Source organism: Schistocerca piceifrons, chromosome 7 (assembly GCF_021461385.2).
Source record: "Schistocerca piceifrons isolate TAMUIC-IGC-003096 chromosome 7, iqSchPice1.1, whole genome shotgun sequence".
Taxonomy (NCBI): Eukaryota; Metazoa; Arthropoda; class Insecta; order Orthoptera; family Acrididae; genus Schistocerca; species Schistocerca piceifrons.
The window spans coordinates 350,414,559-350,440,094 of NC_060144.1; the positions used below are offsets into that span (position 1 = coordinate 350,414,559).

General features: G+C 41.8%; 1 protein-coding gene across 1 annotated transcript in view; it reads left to right on the forward strand.

Annotated features, from left to right (window-relative positions):
- The first annotated feature begins 14,596 nt into the window (after window positions 1-14,596).
- LOC124709112 (cytochrome P450 4C1-like) overlaps window positions 14,597-25,536 on the forward strand; it is a 49,160-nt gene continuing 38,220 nt past the window's right edge. The window contains exons 1-2 of the mRNA XM_047240763.1: window positions 14,597-14,790; window positions 18,956-19,062. Coding sequence (XP_047096719.1) covers window positions 14,628-14,790; window positions 18,956-19,062 — 270 coding nt within the window. The 5' untranslated portion in view covers window positions 14,597-14,627. The remainder of the gene's footprint in view (window positions 14,791-18,955; window positions 19,063-25,536) is intronic.

Here is a 25,536-nt window from a genome sequence, read left to right on the forward strand (position 1 = left end):
GTGGAAGGAGAGCTGCCCAGACTTTTTGTCCAGTTATGGATTTGCCTCCACCTCCACTGACGTTTGACAGATACAATAAATTAATACATAATGCATTATATGGTGTAAGTGAACATTCAATGGAAAGCGCAGCAGAAGAAGCAGTAACCTTGTCCGAGAATACAGACATTGTAGCACCATTTGATGGATCTTGGCAGAACAGAGGTCATACTTCTCTGATTGGGGTTGTAACTGACACATTTATTGAAACTCGTAAGATACTAGATTATGAATTTCAAACAAAGCACTGCCAGGGTTACTCAAGTAAATTTATTGGTATCATGTTTGTGTAAAGAACTTTGATGGCCCAAGTGGAAACATGGAAATGAATGGAGTTCTAAAGATTTTTAGAGGACCAGAGATCAGTCATGGTGTGAGGTATGTATGCTACCTCGGAGATGGAGACTGTAAAGGACACACTACTGTTGTTAATGACAGACCATATGGGGACACTCTGACAGAAAAGCTTGAATGTACAAAAAAGAATGGGAGCTCGTCCGATAAAATTATGTAAAGACTTCAGTTGAAAAAAACTGTCAGATGCAGAACACATAGGTGGTTCAGGTCGTCTCACAAAAAGTGAAACTGATTCTTTGACTCAATATTATGGACTAGCAATAAGGAGAAATGTAGGAGATTTGGAAAACATGAGACGAGCTGTTTGGGCAACATGGTTTCACAGAGTGTCAACAGATGAAATCCCACAGCATGGTTTCTGTCCGAAAGGGGAAGATTCGTGGTGTAAGTACTGGTTCACCAATGCTACAGGCATACAATATACCCATAAGCGTTCCCTACCACTTTCTGTAATGCAGGCAGTTAGGATTATATGTAGGGATATGGCAAATAAAAATCTAATTAGGAAATGCATGCATGGTTTCTTTTGAATGCAAATGAAACAGAGAATACGCAAAACTGTATGTGTTTGGCTGACAGTACTGAAGATTGGTGTAATGGCTGCTATAATAACATTCATTGACGATGCAATTTCAAGGATCAATGTTATGAAGAAACTGAACATCCATACGGGAAGGAATATGGTTTCAGCTCTTAGTGCTACTGATAAGCGGCGGGTAGCCGAAGCAGAGACAGCTGCAGAAGCTGCTACCAAGGAGTCTAAGATAAAGAAAAGAATGAAGAGAAAGAGTATGGAGGATAAGGAAACAGGAGGACAACTGGATTATGCAGCTGGAATGTTCTAAACGAGCATAGTGGTAAGTTAGTAAATCCGTAAATCTTCTTTTTCGATTTACCGAAAACTTGAATTTTCATCTTTCAAGTACACTTTTCTCCTAAATGACTGAAGTTAAACTCACAAAAATTGGTACAGATATTTAAAATGACCTCCGCCACCTCTCTTGCCTACTATTTCCTGAAAAATTTACAACATGATGATGACGTCGGTGATATTTGACCTACGTTTTTAAATATTTTTGTTGTAGTGAAATACATTACTTGCCTTTTTCACATTTCAGCATCAGGGAAGGAAACTGGAAGCATAAAACACTTATGTGAATTTTGTCTGTACTCTGACACTTTTTCCAAGCTATGCAGTCAGTGGTTCCAAAGAAAATGGTACCGCAGGGAAATAGTGTTCCGTTTCTTATACTATTATAAATACTGTTGTCAGTACCAAAATATAACAAATATCTCAATGATTTTTTGGGAAACGCTTTAACTAATGACCCTAATTGTAAGAATTTTGAGCTATCTCTCATTTATAGATCAGTTGCACTGTGAGGGTGAAGACAATGCTAAAAATGCAGCCCGTTCAGGGGCGTGTCCCCTTAAATGTTTTCAAATCCTTACAACTCTGACTGTCTAATGAAGTTAGGTATTACTAATACCTTGATGCAATGGATCAGTCGCCATTTCTGTTGCCTTAATCCGAGAACATTGAAGGTGGGAACATATTTCATTGCTACTAAATCATCATAAAGATTTCTTCTCCTCGTTTTATTCAAAGGAAGAAATGATTTATAGGTTATGCATTAGTTAATTAGGTCTCGAATGGTATGTTACATACCAAATTAAGTGCCAAGTGTCCTGTTTCATACCCTACTGCAATCTTAAATTTTACTAGGGTTTATTCGTACTGCATGAACAATAAAGTAATCTGTGTTTATACAAAATTCGTCTGATGAAGTCCGAGCCTTTTAAAAGAAGCATTGCTACACGACGCAAACACTGTTGATGAAATTCTCATATTTCTTCCGTGGTCACGCATCACTCTATTAATCACGGACCCACAACTATTAATTGTGAGGATTTTACGGTTGTTCCAGTCATTAAGATAATTCCGCTTTCTCTTCTTGCTAATCACATAACAGAAATAGCACTTAACCTTTCGTTCAAGAGAAGAAGGAGATATAGGTTCCACTCCCCACAGTTAGATCCACCGCATGACAAATGTAATTACCAAAGTTAATAATTTGAACATTTAAATTAGATCAGGCAACTGTGTCTGTATGCGTATTGTTCTTCTGTGAACTTGCATCAACATTTCCTGAAATGGTGTAGTTGTGTGTGACAACAGTTGTTCGTTCTAGATTTACTGTCTCTAAGTAAATGAGAATTATAACGGTTTATTATTATTTGTAACAGAAATTCCGTATCTGTATAATTTTACACGTTTGAGTGGGCAAAAGCAAAAACAGTAACAGAAATGATGAAGAATAATGGGTTGCTAGGAAGCACAAATAGTGCAATGATACATCGGGGATCAACTGAGCATCAACCTGTCGTAAGCGGAAGCAATCGGGACGTAAAAACAGGAGCAGCACGTAAAATGGTTAGTTAACACTAGTTTTTACGGGCAGATATCTTAGGTGAAATCGGAGAATTAATTGTGCGATAAGGCAGTGACGGAACATAAATATAGAGCAACCCAGTGGGTATAAGCAGCTTGTGACATTTTTAGCGAAAAGTTTCATCACAGGGATGGTCAACAAAAAAACCCTTATCGTCGAATATTAAGTTGTTAAAAGCGTGAGAAGATAAAAAATCAGTTTAGTTACGATGTGGAGTTTATTACAAGCCAGATGACCAAATTAAAGCGTGACGAAGCTAACAAAATTGTTCTGCTACTTCTTTATTTTTCCTGGCCTGTAGTCTGTATGTCGTCATGTTAGTTTATTGGATTTAGCAGTGTTAGTGTAATTTGTGCTATCAAGCACATTGAAAATATGCATGGTGTAATGTGCAATTCAAACAATAGCCATCGTATTGCGATTCATCTGGATTTGTAGCCGTGGGTCTCAACGCAGTGTTCATCTCAACGGTCAATAAACGATCTTGATGAAACTTGACGGGTGTCTGCGTTTTACGATTATGCCTGTGTCATCGAACCCTTTGCGATCACCAGATGTTTCATGTCCTCGAGCATGACATTCAACACTTTTTTTCCATACTGATTCGATAATATCTTTTTGAAGCCCAAATTGTCCTTGCGGCAGCATCGAAATCTGGTAAACAAACGTATCACCAGGTCAAGAGATATCTGAAAGATGTTTTCTTTTCCAATTATGGAGAAGTATCTCTGTCACTAAATGAATTTTATCCGCAGTGGATGCTGCTGATCTCCGTAACTGTTCCTTTATAGGGTGTAGAAAAATTTCTGATACCAGTCACAATAAAAGATTATTTATTTGTCACACGACCGGTTTCGGGTTTGTGCCCATCCTCAGGTGTTTATACATGTTTGTATGCAAACGCAGTATTTCACGAGTGCACGTTGTAATAGTGAAATATGCAGCTAAAGTTCATAAAACTGAAATATGGACTTGAAAATGATAACAAGTGTGTAGCTAAGTGGAAAAATGTCACTACAGCGTAATTATAATAATGATGCTCCATCTTTATTGATCTACAGCAATATAAACATGTACATGAATGTATAAACACCTGAAGATGGGCACAAGCCCGAAACTGGTCGTGTGACAAATATATAATCTATCTTAACATTGTTAGGTTGTCCGCCCCCGGTAGCTGAATGGTTAGCGTGACGGATTGTCAATCCTCTGTGCCCAGGTTCGATTCCCGGCTGGGTCGGGGAATTTTATCCGCCCAGGGATTGGGTGTTATGCTACCATCATCCTATCACTTTCATCGACTGCAGGTCGCCGAAGTGGCGTCAAATTGAAAGACCGGCATTTTTGAAAGTCTCTTCGGGTCTGCTTTCGGGTGCTAAAATCAGCTTGACTCGATATTTCGGCACCGAAGAACGTTCAATTTTGGTGCGAGATAATACAGGGTTCCACGTCTTGCTAAGAGGAAACCCATTGTCTCTGTTGATTAATTTATCCGCCAAACTAATCTCAATCGCCTATTTCTAAGACACTGTTCCAAAAACCGGAAATGTTGGTAACTACCATAGTTTCATCAAATTTCATACTTTGTCCCTCATTTGAGCATGGTTCTGCTACTGCCGACTTTTCCGGCTGTTGTAGCCTCGTATGACTGCAATGTTCCACACACCTGTCGTGCACTGTGCGAATCGGACGGCCAATGTAAGCTTTCCCACATTGACACAGGATTTTGTAAACCCCGGGTTTCCTAAGCCCCAAATCATGTTTCACAGAGCCGAGAAGTGCCCTAATCTTAGAAGGTGGACGGAACACACTTTTAATGTTAAAATTCCTTCAAATTCGTCCAATCTTAAACAATACGCCTCCAGCATAAGCAAGAAAGGCCACCGATCTATGTTCCTCTTCATGCACCTCCGGAGATGGCCCAAACTCCATAGCCCAACGAATCTGCTTCTCGGAGTATCCATTATCCTTAAAAACAGCCATCAAATGCGCAAGTTCTTGGGTTAAGCTGTCCGCATCGGAAATGGCATATGCTCTCAGTACCAAAGTCCTAAGGACGCCACTGCGTTGGTGTGGTGGATGACAACTCTTAGGATGCAGATGTCAATCTGTGTGCGTCGGCTTTCGGTGAACACTGTGTCCCAAAGTAGCGACTGGTTTTTTTATAAACCATAACGTCTAAAAATGGAAGCATCCCATCATTTTCAACCTCCATAGTAAATCTGATACGGAGATGAAGACAGTTGAAGTGGTCCAAAAATCTATTAAGAGCATCACGTCCATGCGGCCAGACGAAAAAGGTATCATCCACATATCTCCAGAAGCACGTTGGTTGCAAAGCTGAAGTTCTCAGTGCCATATCCTCGAAGTCCTCCATAAATAAATTGGCGACTATGGGTGATAAAGGACTACCCATAGGCACTCCGTCATTCTGTTAAAAAATGTTACCGTTAAATAAAAAATACGTGGATGTCAGCACATGACGACAAAGCTTCACCAGCTCTTCATCCAGTTTTTCACTGATCAAACTAAGGGACTCTTCCAGAGGAACTCGTGTAAAAAGGGATACCACGTCGAAACTCACTAACACATCTGAAGGACTCAACTTCAAAGATCCCAATCGTCGAATAAAATCCACCGAACTGGCGATATGGTGTTCACACTTGCCAACAAATGGACTGAGAACAGATGATAAATACTTTACCAAGTTATAAGTGGGTGCACCCAAATTACTAACATTAGGGCGTAGAGGAACCCCTTCCTTATGCAACTTAGGCAGACCATACAACCTAGGCGGAACGGCAGCACCAGGATGAAGTTTCTTATGCAAATCTTCCAACAACGAACACTTTTTCAACAGTGAAAGTGTCTTGCGCTTGATCCTTTCTGTGGGGTCACTAGATAGTCTTCTGAACGCTGAGGAGAAAGATAGTTATGAACTACAGATCAGAGTAAGTACAACAGAATAATTACAGGGTGACTCAGAAAAATAATCATCTAAGAAGTGTTAGCTTTTAATGAGCAAATCAGGTGTATTTGAAATTCAAAACAAAGTTACATACTACACAGAGATTACGAATGGAATGATCATTGTTGTGCCGTTGACTCACTATTGGTATTTCCCTGCTATCCACTATCACATCACACCACCTTGCTTTTGATGAAACGACCTTTAAACTCTTTACAAGAACACCCATCTCGCTTTTGATAAGACAATGTGATTTATGATGTGTGAACAGTAAAAGCCAAAGTCCTACTCTTATCTAGATGGAGAAAAGCAGTCAGATAAACACCTCTCCGGGTTCAATGGCGTGACTCGTGCGCCATAACTAAGGTCAGAGTCTCATTTCACCTATTTATAGATGAGAATTAATGCAACGCCCAAAGTTCTTTTAAGCTGCAGTAGCATTTACTCGTATGTTAATCTACAAGCTTTCAGTTGCACTTACCCTTATCGTGCAGGCTGTTGACAGCTGCGCCCTGTGTCTTTGCGAAATGCTTCGAAATACAAGAATGAACACCTATAGTATGTGTTCGTAGCCACCGAAATACTGCTATTAACTTTACTGCTATGAATACGGAACTATCGTTCCGTGAATAGTTAGCTATTCCGTATTAACCCTTTAAGCGGCAAAAGGTTTTCTTTTCCAGGATAGCAAGGAAATACACATATGTACTCTTAGGAAATAGCAATAATAATCCTTCTCAATTTACTATGTATATTTAGGTATTCTGAGATATGAGTGAGGAATATTTATACCAATGAATCAGGAAAGAAACAATTACGCATTAGTAATTCCAGTTTTTGCCAGTGCAATATATATTTACCAGTGCTACTTAAAGGGTTAAAAAGGTGAATGCGGAGGCGTCCCTCCCTGCGGAGGCAAGTAGCTTTCCAAATAGTAATAATGATAATAAAACAGAAATTTCCCGCTGCTACATTTTTATTATAGAAACGCGCCAGCTTAGTAAGTTATTTCATGGGAAGAGTCAACCAGAGCAGTCTCTAATGCTAAAATACTACCTTTCACGAAAGACAATTGCCGGACTACGAGTAATCACACAAATGCAGACTACGTCTATGTATCTCCAAGACGCTAAGCTAACTACCATTAGAAAATGTCTTTGGTGGCTGAAACTGCTGTGGTGTTAAAAATAAAATTGCAGCTGGTGCAAAAATTTGTATCCCACAGTTCACTAAGTTAACGGATACTTTGACCACCATGTTCAACATGCAGGACGAAAAAACAGACAAAAGTAACATATTATGCATAACTAATAACTACGCGGAATTATTGTGTGATTGTACTGATGCAATCACAGTAATAGTCATACCCATTAATTCATTTTGAGTATGGAGCATGGGTGTCGCAGAAATTTTTCCAAGAAGAGGGAAGATTCAAAACTTTTCAGTTTCAGTATAATTTATTCGGTGAGTTTGAAAACGTGTTGCCCAAAGAACTAAATTTGATAGATTGTTTGGTGCAGTGAACAAAAAGGTATGCATATTTCAATAGTAGGCCTAAATACAAAGAAAGTACTTCTTTTTGTGTTATTAATATGGATATGGATATCGACTTTTTGACTCAGCTATCTGAAATTACATCGTCCTATGATCATATTGAGAGTATCCAAAGAGTTAAGAAAAAAAGTTATAAAATATCCACAAAAATTATTTTTTCGTGTTCTCATAATGTCAGTTTGAAACCGAAAATCTTGCTAAATATCGACAAAAATGCCACATTAATGTCCCTCAAAGAAGAGAAACATGAAATAAACTTTTAAAAAGGTTTATTTAACTTCGATACCTCCTGCAATACTTTGTTTTCTTAGAGGACTTCACATTTGTGCAAATATGGAGTTGCTGTAGTACTTTAATTATGTCTACTTTTAGTGTCGGTTCATGTAACGGAAGTTTTGCAAAACGTTTCCTGAGAGCTACATTTACTTGGATTAGCTAGGTAAACTGTAACCCAGGTGCAATACACGACTAGACGAACGAGGGAATCCTCGAAACACGATCCTCAAGTTGGTTAGCAGAGTCAACTTTTAGAGGCGTAGAACTGGAACTAAAGTAATCCTTGTGTCTCATTTCGTCACATTATTATGCAGCATGCCAACTGGTATGAAGAATTAATAGCTTTGTGAGTGCATGTGGTGAAGTTTCACAATCTAGCCAATCCTAGAGACCACTATTTTTTCGTCCTTGAAATTCCACAACTCCTCCGCCCACTCCCCACCCTTCTTCTAACACAGAAAATGGTATTACATTCTTTCGAGAGGAGCGTTTTGGATTAAGTTTCGATGCATACATGTACAATATAGCATGGCTTTGCTCATCCGAGAGTACTACAATAGCTCTGTTGTGTAAAACCGAATGCAGAGTCTGCACGCCATCACGGTTTTTCTTTCTCCACAGACAAATGGTAAACTACTGTTGTGATTCCATTACGCATCAAGGAGAGGTGGGTCCTTACGGTAAACGCAGCAGAAAAACTGACACGCGTACTGCTGCCGCGTTTATGCTTTGAGCTGGGCCAGAGTGGAAGACCAGCTAATTTCTGCAACTCGGTAAGAGCTGAAAGAGGAAACGACAGAGCAAAGATTGAAGACACTACTTCGGCACAGTACTGTAAAGCTTCTTATCGATCTCGTCTGCAGATCAGCGCCAAAACTGCAGCCGTACCAAGGAATCGGCATAATTTCCGTGAACGGAGTGATGACTAAGAAAAGTAAAGATGCAGAGTGACTGCTAGAACTGCAATTTATTGGAATCGCAGACAATGATTGCCAGAAACTCGAAAGAATTCTCTAATGAATAAAAATCCATTGTCCAGATGCAGTAGGGAACAAGTGCCACATCGAATCCCCGCCACCCCCTCCCCTCCTTCGTTGCGGATGCTTATGGTTGTTGTTGTTGTTGTGGTCTTCAGTCCTGAGACTGGTTTGATGCAGCTCTCCATGCTACTCTATCCTGTGCAAGCTTTTTCATCTCCCAGTACCTACTGCAACCTACATCCTTCTGAATCTGCTTAGTGTATTCATCTCTTGGTCTCCCTCTACGATTTTTACCCTCCTCGCTGCCCTCCAATACTAAATTGGTGATCCCTTGATGCCTCAGAACATGTCCTACCAACCGATCCCTTCTTCTGGTCAAGTTGTGCCACAAACTTCTCTTCTCCCCAATCCTATTCAATACTTCCTCATTAGTTATGTGATCTACCCATCTAATCTTCAGCATTCTTCTGTAGCACCACATTTCGAAAGCTTCTATTCTCTTCTTGTCCAAACTATTTATCGTCCATGTTTCACTTCCATACATGGCTACGCTCCATACGAATACTTTCAGAAATGACTTCCTGACACTTAAATCTATACTCGATGTTAACAAATTTCTCTTCTTCAGAAACGCTTTCCTTGCCATTGCCAGCCTACATTTTATATCCTCTCTACTTCGACCATCATCAGTTATTTTGTTCCCCAAATAGCAAAACTCCTTTACTACTTTAAGTGCCTCATTTCCTAATCTAATTCCCTCAGCATCACCCGACTTGATTAGACTACATTCCATTATCCTTGTTTTGCTTTTGTTGATGTTCATCTTATATCCTCCTTTCAAGACCCTGTCCATTCCATTCAACTGCTCTTCCAAGTCCTTTGCTGTCTCTGACAGAATTACAATGTCATCGGCGAACCTCAAAGTTTTTATTTCTTCTCCATGAATTTTAATACCTACTCCGAATTTTTCTTTTGTTTCCTTTACTGCTTGCTCAATATACAGATTGAACAACATCGGGGAGAGGCTACAACCCTGTCTTACTCCCTTCCCAACCACTGCTTCCCTTTCATGTCCCTCGACTCTTATAACTGCCATCTGGTTTCTGTACAAATTGTAAATAGCCTTTCGCTCCCTGTATTTTACCCCTGCCACCTTTAGAATTTGAAAGAGAGTATTCCAGTCAACATTGTCAAAAGCTTTCTCTAAGTCTACAAATGCTAGAAACGTAGGTTTGCCTTTCCTTAATCTTTCTTCTAAGATAAGTCGTAAGGTCAGTATTGCCTCACGTGTTCCAGTGTTTCTACGGAATCCAAACTGATCTTCCCCGAGGTTGGCTTCTACTAGTTTTTCCATTCGTCTGTAAAGAATTCGTGTTAGTATTTTGCAGCTGTGACTTATTAAGCTGATAGTTCGGTAATTTTCACATCTGTCAACACCTGCTTTCTTTGGGATTGGAATTATTATATTCTTCTTGAAGTCTGAGGGTATTTCGCCTGTTTCATACATCTTGCTCACCAGATGGTAGAGTTTTGTCAGGACTGGCTCTCCCACGGCCGTCAGTAGTTCCAATGGAATATTGTCTACTCCGGGGGCCTTGTTTCGACTCAGGTCTTTCAGTGCTCTGTCAAACTCTTCACGCAGTATCATGTCTCCCATTTCATCTTCATCTACATCCTCTTCCATTTCCATAATATTGTCCTCAAGTACATCGCCCTTGTATAGACCCTCTATATACTCCTTCCACCTTTCTGCTTTCCCTTCTTTGCTTAGAACTGGGTTTCCATCTGAGCTCTTGATATTCATACAAGTCGTTCTCTTACCTCCAAAGGTCTCTTTAATTTTCCTGTAGGCGGTATCTATCTTACCCCTAGTGAGATAGGCCTCTACATCCTTACATTTGTCCTCTAGCCATCCCTGCTTAGCCATTTTGCACTTCCTGTCGATCTCATTTTTGAGACGTTTGTATTCCTTTTTGCCTGTTTCACTTACTGCATTTTTATATTTTCTCCTTTCATCAATTAAATTCAATATTTCTTCTGTTACCCAAGGATTTCTACTAGCCCTAGTCTTTTTACCTACTTGATCCTCTGCTGCCTTCACTACTTCATCCCTCAAAGCTACCCATTCTTCTTCTACTGTATTTATTTCCCCCATTCCTGTCAATTGCTCCCTTATGCTCTCCCTGAATCTCTGTACAACCTCTGGTTCTTTTAGTTTATCCAGGTCCCATCTCCTTAAATTCCCACTTTTTTGGAGTTTCTTCAGTTTTAATCTACATGCTTATGGTATGGAGTAATTAAAAAGTGCAACGAAAACATGAAACTAATCGTAGGAAAGGCAGATGTGAGACAGACTCATTGTAAGAGTTCCCTCGGATCCACTGTCGAAGGAGGTAGCTTATAAAACAGCCGTTCGGCCATTGACAGTCTTGAACACCTACCAGATAGAATTCAACTTTCCCTCTTCTTGCTGAAATGTTTCTGCTTACGCAAATCATTTACAAAGCATCTCCCAATCTTCTCTTTTCTCCCACACTTTTTCATTCAGCATTTCGTCTCCGAATCACTTCATCCTTCACCTCTTCTCTCCATCTTATAAGAGTTCTTCTAATTGATCTGCTTCCAGATTCTGTCCCTTCCTGAGCACTTCCTGATAGTCCTTCTTTTGCGATTCTTTTCACGTGGTCAAAACATTTCAGCCTTTTTCTCTATACAGGTTCATTTCAGCGAGTGATCTGAAGCGTGTTTCGTATTGTTTCACTTCCTGTTGTTTCCTTTCTTGCCTTATCTAGAATCCTGTTGCTTGTATTCTATTCTGATGTCTCCTTGTCGAGGTTCAACGTTCTGATCCTTAGTTCAAAACTTGTAGAGCGTACTTCCTAGGTATTTGAAAGCATCTACTTGTTTAATATATTTTTATTGCAACTTACATCCTTCATTTGTTTAATTTTACCTTCTGATTTTCATCACCTCTCTTTTCTTAAGCTTATTTCCGTGCCCGCTTCTTCATTTACCCTCTGCCAGGTATTTAGTTGATCTTCCAGTTTCTGTTGCCTTGAAATATCATCTGATCGTCTGCTACAGTTTTCATATTATTTGTTGTTCATCCCTGCCGAAATTTCCATATATTTCGAAATACTGGAGATCGCTGGTGAGAGCGCACTTCTTTGTCAAACCCCTCTTTTTTTCTAAGCCATTCTGGATTTTGGCCATATAATACAACGCAATTCAGGTATTTGTTATATGTGTTTCCAATTCTGAGTTGCATTCCTTCTGACAGTTTGCAGTCTAGTCAGACCTGACCGTATCTTTTCCCTTCTGTGTAAGCCTTCTGTATTTCTACTATGTCTTTCCTAAGTCAAATTTATTTTCAATTACCAGACATGAATGATAAAAGAAATACATCGAGTCCAAAGAAGAGTGTAGCGTTTCTTCACAGGTTACTTTAGTAAGAGTGAAAGCGTCACGGGCATGCCCATACAAGTAGTGTGGTATATGTTCCATGAGGGACGTTGAGGTTTGTCATTAAAATTTCGAAAGCGTACGTTTCGGGGGAAAGACCATGAACAAAAAATTTGGTTCGAGCTCAGACGGATGCCTACCAGCAATTGTTCTTCCCCGCACTATTCAGACGTGGAACCGGCAGATTAGGAAGTGACAGTGGTCCACGAAGTACCCTCCGCCACTCATCATAAAGTGGCCTGCGCAGTACTCATGTAGAAGTAAAGGCAGATGTAGGAAATACTGAGAATTCCGATAGTAAAGCCTCCCCGTTGTGTGGCGGATGGCACTTCCTGTTTCCCCTCACTTCTGCTGTAAGCAGGCTGTTTAGGTTTTTATGTTGCCGATGCCACGTAGTGCTCTGTATGAAAATCGCTGACTGCGCTATGTGCAGGCTATGGCTGGTTGGACTCATTGTTGGAATATCCGCTAGTGAAATGGATGAAATGGGCTGTTGGATGTAAATAGCGCGTAGCGTTGGGCAGTTGGAGGTGAGCCGCCAGCAGTGATGAATGTGGGGAGAGAGATGCCAGAGTTTCGTGTGTCCATCAGAGAAAGGAAATTTGTCAAAATAGATGTCAGTAATGACTTTTGAATACTATTAAGGTAAATACATTGTTTGTTCACTATCACAATCTTTCATTTGCTAACTATATGCCTATCAGTAGTTATTGCCTTCAGAAGTTATTTAGATGGTGTACTGACGCTCGCTATACTGCAGTAGTTCAAGTAACGAAGAGTTTTGTGAGGTAAGTGATTTATGAATGGTACAGGTTATTGTTTGTCAGGGCTATTCTTTTGTAGGGATTACTGAAAGTCAGACTGCTTTGCGCTAAAATATTGTGTGTCAGTTTAGTGATGATCAGAATAACCAAAGAGAAAACTGTCTGAGTACGTTCAGTTTTACGCAGCTGTTTCAGTATCAAATAACGCAGAAGTTTACCAGCACAGTCTTTCTTTACATTCAAAGGGGAAGTTTCACTGCTCCACAAACAGTTAGTACCGTGTTCGAACACGAGTAGAACTGTCTGGGAAACCTCAGATTCTGCTCGATATGCTGCTCGGCCTACGATCTAGTGACATTTGTTAGTACTATCAGAACGGCCTGTCTTAGTGTTTTTAATGACATGGATTTTAATAATAAAAATAACTGGACTGAAATGTCTTCTAGGTGCAGGTGATGCTTAACAACGATAACGAATAAATAAATAAAATACTGAAATCATAATTTTATCCCATTCTCGTCCTGAAATCTAATGACGTCCGATGGTACTGTCTCCAAGACGAGTATTGCCACTGTAATTCATTCTTTTATTGCTTTATTACAGTGTATTTCGTTTGTTTAATTTTCTTGGCTGTTGGATCTGAATGTTGCAGTCTTATTATCAATCTGATAAAATATCTGGTAACGTTATTATTTGTTATTCTAATGTTCGAACAGGCATGAACTGGTCATTTGTAACCTACTTAGTAAGAATTCCCCGTCTCTCATAAACAAATACAATATTATATTCCGTTCAGTCGAACAATATTTTCTGAAGCACAACGTTTTCCGCTTTGTTTGTTACCTTTTCTTACAAATGAGCTAAATGTTTATATATCCATTCATACCGGTGTTGTATGACAACTCCTATTGTACATTTGTCAAACATTATAGGAGTTTGAGCAGTTCTAGGATTAAATGCTGTTTCTTCCGGTGTTTCATGAAATTACCGGATGTACGGCAGAGCCGCAATAGGGCCTCCCATATCCCTTTCCAGCCCGTCCTTTGTCTCTTCTAAAATGATAGTGTAGAAACGCAGAAATAAAAAGGATTTTGTCGTTCTTCCGACTGCATAAGTAACAAAATTCCTTTTGGTAATGATAGATGGCGAACTGAATTTATGCACGTACTACTCTGGATGGAATAAAATGTATGTCTTTGCACGTGACAAAACAGAAAAGAAAAGAAGTGATTCTTTCTTATCGAAAGTGCGGAGAAAATTAACTACGTCTACATGAAAAGAAATGTTTGCTTCTCGTTAAATGAAAGAAATCCTTTGTTGCTATAGGTGCGTCTTCCGAATGACTGAAAGTAAATCTTTTTTTTTTAAGAAGTATCTTTGATCCATGTACTTGTTCTTCCTTTGTTGCCGACTTCTATTGTTAGTTTCACCCTTACATGAAGCAGCTACAGCATTGCAAGAGATTCTTCGATAGTGTCCACTTTCACATTTCCCGGTGATTGTCGTCCTTCGCAATCTGAAAATATTCCCATTCATTGTAGGACACATATTCGGACATTCTAGCATCGAGGTTGTCAATAATATATGTGCAGCGAGGGCGCACGGAAAGCGGCGGTAGCAGAGTGCAGTGTCACTGTGAATCACCTGTTGCGTGGCGTCTGCCGCGGTCCAAAGTCCTGCCGCGCGCAGCCTTCAAAAGCCCCGGCGTGCATCGCTGGTCTCAGTCTACCGGTAAACCTCGCTGCTAACAACGTCCCCTCGACAGTTCCACGAGATGCTGGACGTGACGTCACTGCTTCTAACGGTCCTCGTGGTCGCAGTGTCTGCGAGTATCATCGCCAGGAAATGGCGTTGGAGGCAGCTCGAGAAGCTTCCTGGCAACGTAGCTCTGCCTTTCATAGGAACTTCCTACGTAGCGTTCCTCACGAAACGTGAAGGTAATTCGACGTTTCCACTCTTCTTTGGTTTCCATATACCTCTTCTATGACATCGTTGGGCAAGTGCACGCAGAGAGCACTTCGTATTACACTCAGGTGACAAAAGTCATGCACATATACAGATGGCAGTAGTATCGCTTACACAAGGTATAAAAGGGCAGTGCATTGGTGGAGCTGTCATTTGTACTCAGATGAATTGTGTGAAGAAGTGTCCGGCGTGATTACGACCGCACGACGAGAATTGACAGACACTGAACGCGGATTAGTGCTTAGAGCTAGACGTATGGGAGATTCCATTTCGGAAATCGTTAGCGGTTCAATAACCCAGGATTCACAGTTTAAGACTGTGCCGAGACTACCAAATTACAGGCATTTCGTCTCGACACGCATAACACAGTGGCCGACGACCTTCACTTAACGACCGAGAGCAGTGCTCTCTGCATAGAGTGAGCAGTGTTAACAAACAAGCAACACTGCGTGAAATTCCTGCAGAAATCAGTGTCGGACGTACGACGAACGTATCTGTTAGCACAATGTGGCAAAATCTGGCGTTAATGGGCTACAGTAGCAGACGACCGACGTGAGTGTCTTAGCTAACAGCACTACATCACCTGCAAAGTTAGGTTGTACCCTAGACGACTGAAAAACCGTGGCTGATAGTAGAGTTAGAGTGTGGCGTAGTTGTTAGCAAGGCACTGTACAAACTTGTATTGGCTCCGTAATGTTGTCGGCTGTGTATACATTGAATGAACTGGATCCTCTGGTGCAACTAGACCGATCATTGACTGCTAATGGTTATATCAGGCTATTTGGATACCATTTACAACCATTAATGGACTTCATATTTCCAAACAACGACGTAATTTTTGTGTTTGACAATGCACCATGTCATCGGGCCACAATTGTTCGCTATTGGTTTGAAGAACATCCTGGAAAATTTGGGCGACGGGGCAACATGAATCCCAACCAACATTTATGGGACATATTTGAGAGATTAGTTTGTGCTCAGAATACTGCACCGCCAACACTTGTGCAATTATGGACGGCTGTAGAGGCAGCATGGCTAAATGTTTCTGCATGGGACATCCAACAACTTGTTTAGTCCATGGTACGTCGAGTTGCTGCACTAGGGCGGCAAAAGGGGGTCCGACGTGATATTAGGAAACATTCCATGACTTTTGTCACCTCATTGTACTATTATTCATTTCCCCTTCCATTCTGGTTGCGAACTGACAAAGAAAAAATGACTACCTCCAGTGTTTCTCTTGTAAATATGGGAAACCATCACCTGGAAATACAACCATGTTATTAAGCACGAGGATCAAAAATTTCAGTTATCCTCAGCGATCATCCTCCAAGCGTGCGTAGACAGAATTCACTATCAATGACAGCGGAAACTCTGCCTAATCGAGGCGTCAGCGCGGTAACACCTCAATCAGGCACGGGTTTCATTGATACTGACGCTGAACGTTGTGTTAAAAGTTACAAGTTTTTACCTGAGGACGTCGGTGGCGATATAGACGATTTTATTCACAACATATACACAATGATCACAAACTCTCTCAGTACATTTATTTCCTTCACTAATAGTTTGTTTTTAAGTGAAAAACAAATGTAATTTTCGATATAGTCCGATTGTGTTCAAAGTTTCAGGATTTTCCAGTGAGATTTCATTCCACAAGCCTTGACAACAGATCGTCCATAAAATACCGTTTCAAGGGTTTCTGTAACCTTTCGCTAGGCTCTATAGATATTCCGTTGCCAAATCATTTTTCTGGGTAGGATTTTTAGCTTTGATTTTTCTTACTCCTCATCATTGCATTTTTTATTGAAAAAGTTTGGTCCACAAGACTGCGTGGTATTCCCCACTGTCGTTTGGGAGGTAATCAATGAGAAGAAATCCCTTGTCCCTCACAGAAAGTAGTAGTCCTTACCTCTCCTGTGAACAGTTTCTAGCCGATATTTAAAAAATGAGGCACACATCTTAAACAAAGCTATATCTTCATGTAAGCGGTACCATAGTCGTTCAGTTAATCAGCTTATAGTGTCAGTTATTTCCTGTACTGCGGTTACAAAAAAAAATGTGTGTAAAATCTTATGGGACTGAACTGCTAAGGTCATCAGTCCATAAGTTTACACACTACTTAACCTAAATTATCCTAAGGACAAACACACAGCCATGCCCGAGGGAAGACTCTAACTCCGCCGGGACCAGCCGCACAGTCCATGACTGCAGCGCCCAAGACCGCTCGGCTAATCCCGCGCGGCACTGCGGTTACAGTTTAGCATAGCCCTTTTCGTAGATTGTATTCAAAAGAAGAACTGACATGTTTGAATTCGGCTGCCTGCTTCCCTTTGAAACAAATGAGCAGCCTCCTTATAAACATTTACTATATACTATATAAAACAAAGAATTTTGCGATGGTATAGTATTTCATATTATCCTGTGACCGGAACAAAACCATCAGTACCGATCCACAACACTGTAACAGCAGAAATAAAATAAAATTTCATTGATATCAGACCCTCTTAATGCTAGGTTGTATACTTTTCGCTTTTCTCTTGTGAAGAATCTGTGGAAATAATCTCGTCAATTAATGTCGTGACTCGTAAGTCTTGTATCAACTGGTTCGCTGAGAATTTACGTTACCCACTGTTACGACGATGTTTCGAAACACCTTAGTAACCGCGTTTCCTGTGTGTTCTCTACAACACCACGGACCCGTAAAGATTGCACACGACCATATCACGCAAAGATAAGCGGTTTTGCTGCCACCTATGTTACTTGTCAGGAACGACGTCATTCATGACCACTTTTTAGAAATACCTTAACTGTCTGCCACTGCGACGCAGGAGTTTCAAATTTGGCTCAGAAATGCCTAAAATCCTCTGTAATGGCGAAATAGCGTGGCGTCCTGCGACCTCACCCTCGTCGTAATGACGCTTCTGGAGTGGAGGGGTGTCAATGGCGTACGAGCCTGCTGGCATCTAAGAGTAATTCTTAGATTCTCTCTGTAAAGGCACATTTTTAATATTCCCAGTAAAGGCGGACGCGTGCCATGAAGGTTGCTGCTGAACTGGGGACGCTTTCGTATTTCATTTCTCGCGTGCTTCAACATCGCAACCTTCTCCCGTGATCACGCCACTGGAGGGTGCGAAACAGAAGGGCTGAAAAGACGTAAATATACCTTGCTGCTTCAGACCACCTTCAGATTTCGTCGAATGGTTTTCTACAGTCCGTAGTCGTTCGAAACTGCACACAAGAGCAGGAATTTGCGGGCGCACTGCACTGCAAAGTGATGTATTCACGTTCGATGGAGATACAACCCCACAATATCCTCACAGAAGGTTTTTAGCGTCTGGGGGTGTCAGCAGTGTCGAAGCTTGTCCTGTTACTTACCGCACAGCGAACTTTCGTTCTTTACCATGAAATGTGTGGGAATCAATGCTCCAAGGAAAAAGATAATTGAGGCCCTTTATGCCACCCCATGAAGCCTTTTCGTGCCTATTCTGAGCGGTGGTGTTTCTGAAATATTTTCCTCGGCCACCCATAAGGAAACTGTGTGTTTACAACGCTGGAGACGCCGTTCTGTTGTCCGCCACAGAGGGGTCAAAAGAAGGGAAAAATGTGGATAAGACGGTAACACGGGATGTGACAACCTTCCCATCGTGTGGCGCTGGGCAGAGTTGTGGTGAAAATTGGTGCTAATTTGACGTCATTAACCCACCTCACACTTCACATGAGCTACTGAGCGTGGCCTTTCTTTCGCACGTATCGACACCTTACTGTCTAAAACGTCATGGAGCCCGAGAGCGACGTCGCAGGGTGCCATGATTTAGCACCATTAAACAGGTGTCGTAATGGGAGGCATTTCCAGGATTTCGAAAGGGTGATGCTCTAATTGTGTTGTGCAGTGTAACAAATGAGACACAATACTTCCCGTTCACTGGACACTGGCCTCGCTGAGACAATTGTTGGCTCGCTATGGTTTCCATTAAAAAGTGACAGTTGTAAAGTTCCCCAAAGGAATTGATCAGATTGACCTGTACCGCTGACTACGCTACATGCCGTTACAAATGACAAAAGTGTGAGAGAGAACTCGCATATTAGCACATAGACGTGACTACTTGGATGAAGTGTTGTCTCACATGCTTTCTGTTGCAGATCGAATGCGTAAATTTGACGAGGTGCACAAGACGTTGGGGCCCATCTTTCGCACCTGGATGGGTCCTTACCCAGCGGTACAGATACAAAAGCCGGAACACATGGAGGTAAGTATTGTTTTGTTTCCCGTTTCCACAAAGCAATGTAATGGGGCCCCTTAGGGAAATGGCAGCAAGAGAGGGGAAGAAAACCAATGTGCACTCCGTGTGCATACCGGGGGGAGTAATTCCAGATGTGGAAAGGGTCCTTCCGGATGCCATGAAGGGTACAGGGTGCACCCATCTGCAGGTGGTCGCTCATGTCGGCACCAATGATGTGTGTCGCTATGGATCGGAGGAAATCCTCTCTGGCTTCCGGCGGCTATCTGATTTGGTGAAGACTGCCAGTCTCGCTAGCGGGATGAAAGCAGAGCTCACCATCTGCAGCATCGTCCACAGGACTGACTGAGGACCTTTGGTACAGAGCCGAGTGGAGGGTCTGAATCAGAGGCTGAGACGGTTCTGCGACCGTGTGGGCTGCAGATTCCTCGACTTGCGCCATAGGGTGGTGGGGTTTCGGGTTCCGCTGGATAGGTCAGGAGTCCACTACACGCAACAAGCGGCTACACGGGTAGCAGGGGTTGTGTGGCGTGGGCTGGGCGGTTTTTTAGGTTAGATGGCCTTGGGCAAGTACAGAAAGGGCAACAGCCTCAACGGGTGCGGGGCAAAGTCAGGACATGCGGGGACCAAGCAGCAATCGGTATTGTAATTGTCAACTGTCGAAGCTGCGTTGGTAAAGTACCGGAACTTCAAGCGCTGATAGAAAGCACCGAAGCTGAAATCGTTATAGGTACAGAAAGCTGGCTTAAGCCAGAGATAAATTCTGCCGAAATTTTTACAAAGGTACAGACGGTGTTTAGAAAGGATAGATTGCATGCAACCGGTGGTGGAGTGTTCATCGCTGTTAGTAGTAGTTTATCCTGTAGTGAAGTAGAAGTGGATAGTTCCTGTGAATTATTATGGGTGGAGGTTACACTAAACAACCGAACTAGGTTAATAATTGGCTCCTTTTACCGACCTCCCGACTCAGCAGCATTAGTGGCAGAACAACTGAGAGAAAATTTGGAATACATTTCACATAAATTTTCTCAGCATGTTATAGTCTTAGGTGGAGATTTCAATTTACCAGATATAGACTGGGACACTCAGATGTTTAGGACGGGTGGTAGGGACAGAGCATCGAGTGACATTATACTGAGTGCACTATCCGAAAATTACCTCGAGCAATTAAACAGAGAACCGACTCGTGGAGATAACATCTTGGACCTACTGATAACAAACAGACCCGAACTTTTCGACTCTGTATGTACAGAACAGGGAATCAGTGATCATAAGGCCGTTGCAGCATCCCTGAATATGGAAGTTAATAGGAATATAAAAAAAGGGAGGAAGGTTTATCTGTTTAGCAAGAGTAATAGAAGGCAGATTTCAGACTACCTAACAGATCAAAACGAAAATTTCTGTTCCGACACTGACAATGTTGAGTGTTTATGGAAAAAGTTCAAGGCAATCGTAAAATGCGTTTTAGACAGGTACGTGCCGAGTAAAACTGTGAGGGACGGGAAAAACCCACCGTGGTACAACAACAATGTTAGGAAACTACTGCGAAAGCAAAGAGAGCTCCACTCCAAGTTTAAACGCAGCCAAAACCTCTCAGACAAACAGAAGCTAAACGATGTCAAAGTTAGCGTAAGGAGGGCTATGCGTGAAGCGTTCATTGAATTCGAAAGTAAAATTCTATGTACCGACTTGACAGAAAATCCTAGGAAGTTCTGGTCGTACGTTAAATCTGTAAGTGGCTCGAAACAGCACATCCAGACACTCCGGGATGATGATGGCATTGAAACAGAGGATGACACGCGTAAGGCTGAAATACTAAACACCTTTTTCCAAAGCTGTTTCACAGAGGAAGACCGCACTGCAGTTCCTTCTCTAAATCCTCGCACAAACGAAAAAATAGCTGACATCGAAATAAGTGTCCAAGGAATAGAAAAGCAACTGGAATCACTCAATAGAGGAAAGTCCACTGGACCTGACGGGATACCAATTCGATTCTACACAGAGTACGCGAAAGAACTTGCCCCCCTTCTAACAGCCGTGTACCGCAAGTCTCTAGAGGAACGGAGGGTTCCAAATGATTGGAAAAGAGCACAGATAGTCCCAGTCTTCAAGAATGGTCGTCGAGCAGATGCGCAAAACTATAGACCTATATCTCTTACGTCGATCTCTTGTAGAATTTTAGAACATGTTTTTTGCTCGCGTATCATGTCATTTCTGGAAACCCAGAATCTACTATGTAGGAATCAACATGGATTCCGGAAACAGAGATCGTGTGAGACCCAACTCGCCTTATTTGTTCATGAGACCCAGAAAATATTAGATACAGGCTCCCAGGTAGATGCTATTTTTCTTGACTTCCGGAAGGCGTTCGATACAGTTCCGCACTGTCGCCTGATAAACAAAGTAAGAGCCTACGGAATATCAGACCAGCTGTGTGGCTGGATTGAAGAGTTTTTAGCAAACAGAACACAGCATGTTGTTATCAATGGAGTGACGTCTACAGACGTTAAAGTAACCTCTGGCGTGCCACAGGGGAGTGTTATGGGACCATTGCTTTTCACAATATATATAAATGACTTAGTAGATAGTGTCGGAAGTTCCATGCGGCTTTTCGCGGATGATGCTGTAGTATACAGAGAAGTTGCTGCATTAGAAAATTGTAGCGAAATACAGGAAGATCTGCAGCGGATAGGCACTTGGTGCAGGGAGTGGCAACTGACCCTTAACATAGACAAATGTAATGTATTGCGAATACATAGAAAGAAGGATCCTTTATTGTATGATTATATGATAGCGGAACAAACACTGGTAGCAGTTACTTCTGTAAAATATCTGGGAGTATGCGTACGGAACGATTTGAAGTGGAATGATCATATAAAACTAATTGTTGGTAAGGCGGGTACCAGGTTGAGATTCATTGGGAGAGTGCTTAGAAAATGTAGTCCATCAACAAAGGAGGTGGCTTACAAAACACTCGTTCGACCTATACTTGAGTATTGCTCATCAGTGTGGGATCCGTACCAGGTCGGGTTGACGGAGGAGATAGAGAAGATCCAAAGAAGAGCGGCGCGTTTCGTCACTGGGTTATTTGGTAACCGTGATAGCGTTACGGAGATGTTTAATAAGCTCAAGTCGCAGACTCTGCAAGAGAGGCGCTCTGCATCGCGGTGTAGCTTGCTCGCCAGGTTTCGAGAGGGTGCGTTTCTGGATGAGGTATCGAATATATTGCTTCCCCCTACTTATACTTCCCGAGGCGATCACGAATGTAAAATTAGAGAGATTAGAGCGCGCACGGAGGCTTTCAGACAGTCGTTCTTCCCGCGAACCATACGCGACTGGAACAGGAAAGGGAGGTAATGACAGTGGCACGTAAAGTGCCCTCCGCCACACACCGTTGGGTGGCTTGCGGAGTATCAATGTAGATGTAGATGTAGATGTACAGCTCTCTTCAATGACTGTGCACTGTCTACAACAGAAATATTTTCCTATTACTGAAAAAAAATGGTTCAAATGGCTCTGAGCACTATGGGACTTAACATCTGAAATCATCATTCCCCTAGAACTTAGAACTACTTAAACCTAACTAACCTAAGGACATCACACACATCCATGCCCGAGGCAGGATTCGAACCTGCGACCGTAGCGGTCACGCGATTCCAGACTGAAGCGGCTAGAACTGCTCGGCCACACTGGCCGGCCCTCTTACTGAATAAAGAATGAGGAGTGGCAGCAGGAAGGGCATCCGGCCACCCCTATACATTAACATGCCACATCCGATTAACCAGTAGATCCCACAGGTCGGGATTAATGCTTGGAAAGAGAGAGAGAGAAAAGTTATTAATAGTATCTCAAAAGACACCAGTGACTTTAGAGGCGTCGATGGCTGAGACAGTTGACAACAATAATAAAGTCACTGCTTTTCTTCTTGAGCGATATGGACCAGCCCACATTTATAGACTTCGATTAATATTTCTGTCATTTTCTTGATTAGTTAAGGCGAATGCTGTGATGGAATCTTTGAATAGACTGCAACGAATACCTTCCAGCATCTTTGTTTGACTGCTCTAGTGCTTCGTCTCCTATCTCATTGTCGATGCAATGTCAGACCCCAACCTCGTTCTTTACCAATAAATACCTAGACTGTATAAACGACAGCACTGGAAGTGAAGGGCTCCTCCTGTCGAGGGGAATTAGTTACAGAAGTTTTGAACGAACTAGGGGCGGATTAGTACAGGTGATAAAGTGGCGAGGAACCACGGAGAAAAGTTTCCCAATGTACATTTGATGTACTGTACGATAGTGAATGAAATCGAAGCACAAATAGCGGATATCGAGGGAAGAAGAATACGAAAGAACATGATTGCTGTATTCTTCGGATCTGGTTATGTGATCCTGGTCAAAGTACGGATGCTCAGACCAGCAATGTCCGCCCAATGCCAGGCCTATGGAAAAGCGACACAGGCAGACTGGAAGAGCAGTGGTGAGTAGGCCTTTGGGAGCTAGCTGGTGGACTTTCTCACTGCTAGAGAACTGTGACATCAACAAACCGTAAAAGGTCCTTATCTGCTCCGCCGTAATCCACTTGCAGTAGGTTGGCGCTTTCCAGACGCTGTAATCTCAACGCTTGCTGTTACGCAACGCGTCTGTCATCACACGCCTACCATTCAGATGCCTCTTCTGTGTCGCCAATCGAGTTGTCCACAAATACATGCATGCTTGTTCGACGTGTTGCACTGTAAATATATCGAGTGCCGTCACTTATTGTTAAACTGTTTGTTTGCCTCGCATATGGTAAACAACAGGTCTCTCTCAGTACATTAGGCTCAACGTTGTGCAAACATCTTGTTTTGTTGCAGTGATATCGTCTTTGGGTCGCTTAGCGTCGTCCGTCGTTGTCAACTGAGAGGTTTACACTACAATTTAATAAGAGACAGAACTGATCCCCTATGGTACACAAAACAGGTCAGAACACTGATGCGTAAGCAACGGAAAAAGCATGTCAGTTTTCAAAAGAACTCAAAATCCCTCAAGATTAGAGGGGTTTCACAAAAGCTTGAAATTATCTTGGACTTCAATGCAAGATACTTTTAACAGTTTCCACAATGAAGATCTGTCTTGTAATCTGGCAGGAAACGCAAAGAAATTCTGCTTGTTTGTAAAGTACACCAGCGGCAAGACACAATCAATAGCTTCACTGTGCACTAGCAATGGTAGTGTTACCGATGACTGTGTCATTAAAGCGAACTTACTAAACACGGTTTTCTGAAATTCCTTCACCAAAGAAACAGTTTTCCGAAATAGTCCAGAATTCGAATAAAAGGAGAGTTGCGATGGAACTTAGATCACTTCATACAGCCAAGTTTTAAGGTCCACATTGTATACTAATTGTGTTCCTTTCCGAGTCTGCCGATATAATACATCCATACTTAGGAATCATTTAAGACCACTTGTTCAACGAAAGATCCGCACCTAAAAACTGCAAGTTACGCAGATCACACCAGTACTCAAGAACAGAAATACAATCAATCATCTGAATTACAGCCCCATATCACTGACTCATATCAGACAGTAGGATTTTGTAACATTAGAGCAATATTATCAGTTACCTCGAAGGAAAGAATCCACTTACACATAAAAGCACTGATTCATAAAATATCGTTCTTGTGAAACACAACTAGATCTTTATTCTCGCAGAGTAATGAGTGCTGTTGGAAGGTAACCTCATACTGATTTCATATTTCTAGATTTCCAGAAGGCTTTTCATATTGTTCATCACACGCGGCTTCTAATTAAATAGTGTACCTGTGCAGTTTCGTCCCAGTTGCGCGACTGGATTATTGATACTGTTAGCAAGGCCATAGTCGTAGGGTAAAACAGTACTGATATTTTGTGTTCCCCGAGGAAGTATCATAGGCCCTCTGCTGCTCCTAAACTACAATATATAAATGATTTAGGTAGCAATCTTAGCAGCCCTCTTATATTGTTTTCAGATGATGTCGCCGTATGATCTTTTTATGAAATTTCTGTCACCAACTTTCTCCTCCGAATGCGAAAAATTTTTAGAGTAAAATATTTTAGATCTCCAGATTATAAAATGATGTGACCGGTTTCGATCGCTCTAATCATCTCCAGCTCATAAACGTTACAAAGTGTAACATGTCACGTGTTGTACAATTAAGAAGTGAGACGCTATAACAACAACAAAAAACCTAACATCTGACGTGTCACAATCTGTAACGATATTTTACGATCGGAAGATGACTGCTGGCACCGGTCATATCATTTTATGTACTCGTGGTCTTGTCCAGGTTACACTCCGCACCACTTGATACTTTTTTTTATAAATTTAGTCACTTTTTGTCGAACCCCGAGATGGAGGATTTGGGGGGAGGGAGGGGGATGGGTTGAGGAAGGTTGAGAGACGAATAACACAGGGGTGAAGAACAGCACGAGAGGAATCATTTTCACCATCTTGCTCAATAA